At 50.5% G+C, this 7922-nt stretch overlaps 1 protein-coding gene and 1 non-coding gene across 2 annotated transcripts; one reads left to right on the forward strand and one right to left on the reverse strand.

Moving 5' to 3' along the window:
- Positions 1-368: 368 nt before the first annotated feature.
- Positions 369-487, forward strand: LOC111734206. Its single transcript, XR_002778372.1, has one exon. It is a non-coding gene; the product is annotated as a 5S ribosomal RNA (ribosomal RNA).
- A 3332-nt stretch (positions 488-3819) lies between these two features.
- FAM43A (family with sequence similarity 43 member A) lies at positions 3820-7048 on the reverse strand. Its single transcript, XM_011381278.2, has one exon. The coding sequence runs from the start codon at positions 6031-6033 to the stop codon at positions 4756-4758; it is 1278 nt and encodes a 425-aa protein (XP_011379580.1). The 5' UTR covers positions 6034-7048; the 3' UTR covers positions 3820-4755.
- Between the last annotated feature and the right edge of the window lie 874 nt (positions 7049-7922).

Raw genomic sequence — 7922 nt, forward strand, 5'->3', positions numbered from 1 at the left:
TCCCAAAGCTAAAAATTTGGTTACAAGCCATAAAACTGGAGGAATGCGAATAGAGCATGAGTTGAAGAGTCTGGACCCCTGGGTCTTGACCCCATCTTGTGTAACCTTGGGAAGGACATCATTCCTCTATGCTTCAGTTTGTTTATCTCTAAGTGGGGGCAGGGCCAGAGCACGTCCTGGAGTGGTGCCCTGGAGTGGTGCAAGAGTGGTGCTGCCTGATGACTGTGTGCTTGGTTTGTTTTTTTCCCTTCAAGTTTGGGTTTTCTTTTCCTTTAGATGATTTAAGGTCTGAGCTAGTTTTGTGGGAAGGAGGAGAAGTGAAGCCAGGATCAGGTAGGAAGCTGGTTTATATAAGAAGTCAGAGGTGAGTCTACGGCCATGCCACCCCGAACAAGCCTGATCCCGTCTGATCTCAGAAGCTAAGCAGGGTCGGGCCTGGTTAGTACTTGGATGGGAGACCGCCTAGGAAGACCGGGTGCTGTAGGCGTAAAAAATAAATAAAAAAATAAAGCATTGTAAGCTGACAAGGTCCTTGCAATCTGTGAGGTCAACCAAGGGTTGCCTCGTCTAAAAAAAAAAAAAAAAAATCAGAGGTGAATGATGTGTTACAGTAGGAAGTAGGATGGGAAAGAGATGAAGAAGGGGTTTAGGAGGCTGTCAGAAGGGCCACTCTCCATGGAAGTTGGAACCAAGGATGTTTGCTGGTACCACTGAACGGCCTTAGAGAGGGGAAGGAATGAGTGCCAAGCTCCAGAGCTACCTAGCCATTCAGACCGCCAAAATGGTGGTTAGGCAAGACTGTTCAAATTGGATCACTTCAGAGCTGGTGGTGAGGGTTTGGTCCCAGGCACACTGTGGCCCATGTGCATAGATGAGGTAGTAGGAGCAAGAAAGGCCCTAGCTAACAGTAAACCAGATCTAGATGTGGCCATGTTGCAGAAAAACCTGGTGCCCAGAGTACAGAACATCCTGGCTCTAACGGGCTCCTGCTTGCCTAAGCCCTGAGTGGTTTCCCACATGTCAGTCATGGCTCCTAGCCCCAGCAATCCAAGTACATTTCTAGCTCTGTCATGCATCACTTATCCGCAGATGCTAGGGCTACTGATGCATACCACACAGAGGAAAGAGTTCTGCTTATTAAATTACTAAATCCTGTTAGAAACGAGGGCAACTTGCTCCTAATAGAATTTTTATGTTTCTTGTGATCCTTGGTGACTCCCATGAGGTTTTTTAATCTCCAGTGTGGTGCCAGGGGTGGATTCTACCAGCCAGTTCTTCTTTCACAAGCAGAACCCTTAAAAGCACTTTATCCCTGGGAGGGAATTGTGCTTTCTTAGTATAACAGAGCCTTTCTAATTTAAAATCTACTATTCTGCTGACTGTAGGGCAGTGAGAGGGATGATTTCTTCAGGGGGAACCATGTGTTTGTGGAACAGGTGTTCTTCTCTGAAACTATAATAGTTGAGAGGGTATGTAATGCTATTGTTTATTTGACACCGTCCTACTCCTCCCTCCTCTTCTCTAAACACACACAACAAATTGTACAAATGAACATGGGGTGTTTGTGCTGAGAGAGGCCGATGAATGGACTCATGCTGCCACCTGCAACAATTTCTCTTGTCACTGGAAGTCACTCCGTTCTTCACGCAGTCAATGCTGCATTGTTGGACACGGAGGATTACTTAGGCTGGGGAAGAATGTGGAAAGTGTCTCACTGCATTTAAAGTACCATCAGGTTACATAAAGAAGAAGCATGAGTCTCACCTTGCAAGAAGGCAAAGCTAAATTTGATGAGTAAACCAGACCTCAGGTGCTTTCTGGAATGTGTATTTCATCTAACTACTGAGTTTTGCTTTTGTCACACCACTCTTTTCCCTCTGAGTGTTATCAGCAAATTTGTTTTTGTTTTTTTCATTCAAAACATCTCTTCTTACTCTAATGATATCACCCCTGGAAGACTGAGACATAAAAGGAGTGAATCATGTATCACCTTCCCATCTCTTCTAGAATTACATCAGCCAGAGCCCTGGGGTGCAGTGAGGATAAAAGCCAAAAAGTACAGGGGAGGAAAGAGGGAAGGGGAGGGCACCCAGGACTAAGAGAGGAAGGGAGTTGATTCTTTTGCAGGTTTATTTTCTTCTTCATCCTTCCTCAACCCCTAAGCCCCTCTTCCCTATTTATAAATCAGATAACAGGAAAAATCAGACTTTAAAGAGATAGTTGCCTTAAATTTATTGATGGTGTTGGTTTGAATGTCATTGGTCTGAACTTTCTGACCAATCACCATACCCTCATCAGTCACAGATGAAAGCCAACTTTGGCATTCTCACTGGACACATAAATTGAATAAGAATGAAGATACACATACCCTGCCCCACCCCCAAATACTAGCCATATAATCTTCACCCTGTTTAATGTTCTCATCAGTTTCAAACAGCAGAGGAACTTTGCAATATGTGGAAATAATTTAAAGTGTGAAATCTAGTCGTGCAGGATAGTGATGGCCCACACAGCTGTCTGCCAGTCAGGTGAGAACCGTGTGGAAGGCATGCAATGTGGGTGTCTGGGTGGGATAAGATTTGACTTTCCTGACCTCACTCTACCTGGGGGTTTCAAAATGTCTTTCGATGATGTGTATCTGAGGTATTCAGGGAGAGAAAGAGAGACTCAACCAAACCAAAATATGATTCATTCTAAGGCCTAGACCTTGTCCTAATGCCCTGAAGAAGTGATTCAGAATATTTTAAAATTATTTCGCACTCCACCACCCTTCGCTTTACTTTTCTAAAGATAGTCTTATACCTGAACCATTCCCCATTAATTAGGAAATCTTCCACCCTCCATTCCTTTATGGCTCCAGTGAATTCCAGACTCCTTAGGACTGCAGGGTCTAGCTGCTCGGAACATATTTATGATGAAAACAAAGCAAAGTGGCCTCAGGACACCACGGAATACCAGGAGTGCAATCCATTCCGCAACAAAGGAAAAGGGGCCCAAAGGGGCACAGGGAAAAATATAATTTGCAGAAGGTACAGTTTTGGCAGCATCTTATTACAACTTCCAGCTGATCGGGTGTAGCCAAACTAGAGACATCTGTTTGGAGTTTACAACAGAAACAAACTCACAGAAAGCATGAAAGCCCTAACAGACACACACACACACACACACACACACACACACACACACACAAACACACACACAAGGGAAGAAAAATAGGTTCTTCAACCCACCCAACCTGTACCACAATTCACTCATGCCATGATCAGAACTACCAACTTTCCTTTCTCCTTGATTTTCCTCCCAGGGAAAACCAAAGATGGTCCCACTCCTCAGAGATCCCCATGGGGAATTTCTTTAGGTCTCTAGTTCATCTTTAAAGCTCCTTGAGCTGTTTATAAAGGAAACGATTATATTGTGTCCTCACATATGATCATTACCATGAACCACAGAAGGAGGCAGTAAAATCTCAGATATCAAAAGTCACTCCTCCCTAAATAACCTTACAGGTATGGGAATGAGAAACAGAACTCACTCCGCATCTCAAGAATTAATTTAAAGAGACCAGAAAAAGCCTACGCTCCCACAACTTAGTGAAAAATATGGGATACGCTCGAGGAAAAGGCCAGCCCCAGCTGTAGCATCCAGAATGGCAGAGGACCAGAAAGGCGCCAGACTACCATAAGTGGATTCCCCTTTCCTAATCATCTCTGAGCACGGCCAAGGCCAAACACTGTCCTACCACACCACCCTGGTGATGGTCACACCATCTCCCACCACCACTGCCAAGCATTCTCAGCAGCAGTTCCAGACGTTCACCAGTTCTGTTCCATTTTCCTCTTTATTCTCTCCCCACTGGCACGCAAACAGAACCAGAGCAGCGCCACGCTTCAAAAATAACAAAATGTTTTATACACATTTCTGTATATACAACTGAACATATTACATGTCCCTTTTGCACAGCAAAAGATATAAACATCCAGCTCTGAGAACACAGTTATGTACAAAAAAAAAAGATGTCAAAAATACTTCACAACAGTGCAAAAATATTTTACACAGTATCATGGAGTGAGTTTTTTTTTTTTGAGCAGGAGGAAGGTGTGTTTCTAAAGGAAAACTCCTTTTTTTAGATATTAGATGTCTTTAACTGTAAACAAAATGCAACTTTCTTTCAGTTCCCACCCCCAATTATTTGAGGAATTTGGCAGAATTTCAAGGGTCTGAGTCTGAGGTAAACAACCCAAGCTAGGGCATCAAAAGGCTAGGGGCAAAGATGCGGCATTAGTTTCAAATATTGTGAGAGAAAATTCTTTTTTCTTTTAAATGACATGTCAATGACAATGCTAGGCTGCTCCCAGTTAAGGGGGTGGTGGGGAGGAAGTCAACCCCTCCTCCTGAGGCCCCAGCTGCCCCACAAACAGGAAACTGGCCGGCAAGCACCTGACGCCTGTGGGACTTTGCTAACTTCAGCGGACATTTCCCTCACCTCCGACCCCATAGGTCTGCCTCTCTCCTTCTTCATACGGTTCCCCGGTTCGCACATCCCGCCACATCTCCACACGCAACCTGAGCTCCACGTAAAACCGAGCCACATGTGTTCAGGGTGAGGGGCAGGTGGAACGCTGGGCCTCAAGTGTCCCATTTCCCCTTCCCTAGGGAGGAGCAGGGGGGCGAGAAGAGGCGGTAAGGAGATGGTCGAGAAGACTGGTGGGGAGTCACGGTGGGACGCTGGGGCGCACGCAGTAGGTTTCTGGGAGCTCAGCCCGAGTGCGGCTCTTCTGGACTGGCGTGGTCCGCAGGGTTGGTCTGGTTTCCGGCAGTGGCAGAGTTGGCAGAGGTGGCATCCGAGCCTCCACCTTCTATGGAGCTCTCGCTGCCGGTGCTCTCGCCAGACAGAAGGCGCGTCACCCGCAAGTCGGCCTGCAGGCTTCGCACGTCGTTGCCAAAGCTGAGCTCGCCTAGGTCGTTAATGAGCTGCGACAGCTCGGCCTTCACATCGGAGGAGCGGCCCAGCATCAAAGGAGGCGACCCAGCCCCGGAGCCCAGCGAGACCCCGCCGCCCCCTAGCGCCTCCTCGCGGCCACTGTCCAGCGTGTCCAGCAAGTCCCCGCATTCGAAATGCATGGCCACCACCAGCGCCCGCTGAGTCTCGGCCTCTTCCTCTGCGGTGTCCTCCTCCCCCGCACGGTCCTCTTCCTCCTCCAGGCAGCCTTCGGTGGGCTCCTCTTCCTCTTCCTGCAGCTCCTGCTCCTGCTGTTCGCCAACCAGGTCCTCGGTGATGGAACCGAGCTTGGGCGCGCTGCGGCTGCGTTCCACCGGCGGCTTGTAGCAGCAGGATCCGTGCAGGAGCAGCTTGCGCAGCGGCACTAGCGGGATGGTGTGCGCGCCCACCAGCTCCTGCTGCTGGTGACGCGCGTCGTCCCGCCGCTTGAGCCGTTTAAATTCCGCCAGTGCGTTGGCCGAGGTCTGATAGAGCAGCAGGGCCATGGCCTGAGCCTTCTCGGGCTTGGACACCAGCACCGCGTGGCAGCGCAGCATTACCGCCTTGTGCTTGAGCTCGTGCCGGTACACCCAGGCGAAGACCTTGGGTAGCCGCGAGTCCGCCACGCAGTAGGTAACGCGGTGCAGTAGGTAGAGGTGGCCCGGGCGACGCAGCGCGCGCTCCTCTGCGTGCACCATGCGGATACCCTGCGCACTCACAGTCAGCTTCATTTTGGTGCCCTGACGGCCCGCCTCGCTCTTGCTCCAGATCTTTCCTACTGCTAGGTCGGTGCAGCCGTCGCCGCGCGCCTGAATGGTGGTGGCATTGCCCAGGTAGAGCACCGTGTATGTGGGGTCCTCGCTTGTGATGTGCAGCTTCTTGCGCTTTGAGCGGAACATGCTGCCCACCCGGCTGAGCGCGCCTTCGGGGCACGCCCGCGCCAGCGAGCTGAGCGCGGAGTAGTGCAGGCTCACCGCGTAGCCCTTGGGCTTGGACGCCTGCCTTGGCGGAGCCTCGGCCAGCAGCTCGAACTTGTGCTTCTTCCACGGCAGCATCTCCGGAGGGCGCCCCTGCGCAACTGGGCGGCGGCAGCAGAGGCGGCGGTGGCGGCGGCGGCAGCGGAGCGCAGGGTGCGAGCCCCGCTGAGCCCCACGCCCCGGCCCTACCGGGCTCGGCCCAAGCAAGACGGAAAAATAAAACTATGCTGGGAGTGAGGGTGGGAGAGGGGTGTAGAACTAGGGAGACCTATAGGCGGTAGGGGTAGAATTTGTTAAGAGAAGAAAATAGTCAACTGCGCGGGGTGGGGGGGAGCGAGGGGGAGCGTACACGCGATTTACCCCTGCCTGGGCAAGATGAAGGAGAGTCTTAGGCAAGCAAAATGAGAAAAAGGCGGAACGAAAGAGAAGCAGAAAACATCTTTAGTAGAAACAAATAATGATAATAAAACAAAACGAAACAAAACAAACAACGACAAAAAAGATGCGCGCCTGCAAATAGAGGGGACCCCAAGCAAAAGCAGCCGAGATGGTGGGAGAATATGCAGGAACTCCTCGTTGAATGTGAAAAGGGTCCCCCTTCTCACATATACACAATCCCCAGGGCTGGGCCAGAAACCGCGGAAACTCAACAGCGAGTGAGTCCAGGGTCCAGTACTCCCCACCCCCACGGGGTGGCTAGAGGCAGAGAGCCCCTCGGCCGGGCTGGTCCCAGAATCTGCTGCTTGCCCCCAAGTGCGGTCTGATGGTGGGTCCGGCTGGCCGCGGCCGGCCCCGCGCAGCAGTCCCGCTGTGGCTCACTGCATCTTCGCTCCCGCCGGACGCGGGGGACTCGGCTCGGCCGGCTCACTGTCCCGGCTGGCTCGGCCGGGGCAGAGCGGGGCTCCAAGGGCGGGGCGCGCTCATGGTGGGCTCCAGGGACTGTCGCTACCTCATTTCTTTTCTCCGGGCTTGTCCAACTCCGCTCCCGGGCTTCCCTCGGTCCGCTACCCGCCTTTGCAGCGCTCCCCCTCCGGTGCTGCGAGCGCTGGCCAGCTCGTCAGCCTCACATCCTTGCCGTCTGGAAGGAAGATCTCGGGTAAATATAGGCCGGCGCGAACCATTCGCTGCGCGGGGACAGGGGAGGAGCAGAAAAGAGGATCCGTTTCGGTCTCCGATGCCCGGCGGGTTTCTGGTCTCTTAAAGGGACCCGGTTGCAGCCACTGATCGAGGGAATGGGGAGACCGGTCTAATCCAGCAATTACATCCCAAATTTAGCAGCATCTCTCTTATCTACAGATATCCCCAATACTGGGGTTACCCCTCAGGAAAAGCAACTTGAATTCTGACACTCCACCTCCAGGCTGAATTGCAATTCATAGAATAAATATATGTCTCCATCGAAACTTCTGGAGGAGGTGGCGGAAAGTGGGATTTATACTATAATTTACTATGCAAAAAAGTTGGGGGGGGGAGTAATAGTGGTTCTTTCATTGTACGACAGCTTTCTGAGAATGACCGGGTGCTCTTTAATATTTTTTTTTTCCAGAATTTTATTCTATTAAAGAAAATAAGAGGGGCAAAGAAAACACCAAGACTTACCTTTCACTACCGTGGAGCCTTTCTCTATAGGTAAAAGGGAGGTGAGTGGTATAGTAAGATGACTAGAGTGAACAATATAGCCAAGCATATAGAGGGTAAATAAGGTGCTACCTGCTCTTAACCCCCAGTAGTGCCCCTGATGGTCTCAGGCCTCAGAGTATCTCAGTTTTCTGAGAGATATACAGATTCCAAGGAATGCTTATGTGTGATCAGAACTCAGTTTACTTTGACAGGCCAGTCATTCATTTTGGATGAGAATTCCTGGTAAAAATTCAAACTACATTTTTTATTTTTTGCGTCAGACAGTGCCCAGCCAATCACATTAATCTTGCTTTACTTGTGTGTCAACTGGACACTGTAGCTTTAAT

The sequence above is a fragment of the Pteropus vampyrus genome, unplaced genomic scaffold (assembly GCF_000151845.1).
Source record: "Pteropus vampyrus isolate Shadow unplaced genomic scaffold, Pvam_2.0 Scaffold14, whole genome shotgun sequence".
In the NCBI taxonomy this organism is placed as follows: Eukaryota; Metazoa; Chordata; class Mammalia; order Chiroptera; family Pteropodidae; genus Pteropus; species Pteropus vampyrus.

Bases quoted from the DNA above. Each gene is read 5' to 3' on its own strand.
- FAM43A (XM_011381278.2), bottom strand. From the start codon at position 6,033: ATGCTGCCGTGGAAGAAGCACAAGTTCGAGCTGCTGGCCGAGGCTCCG.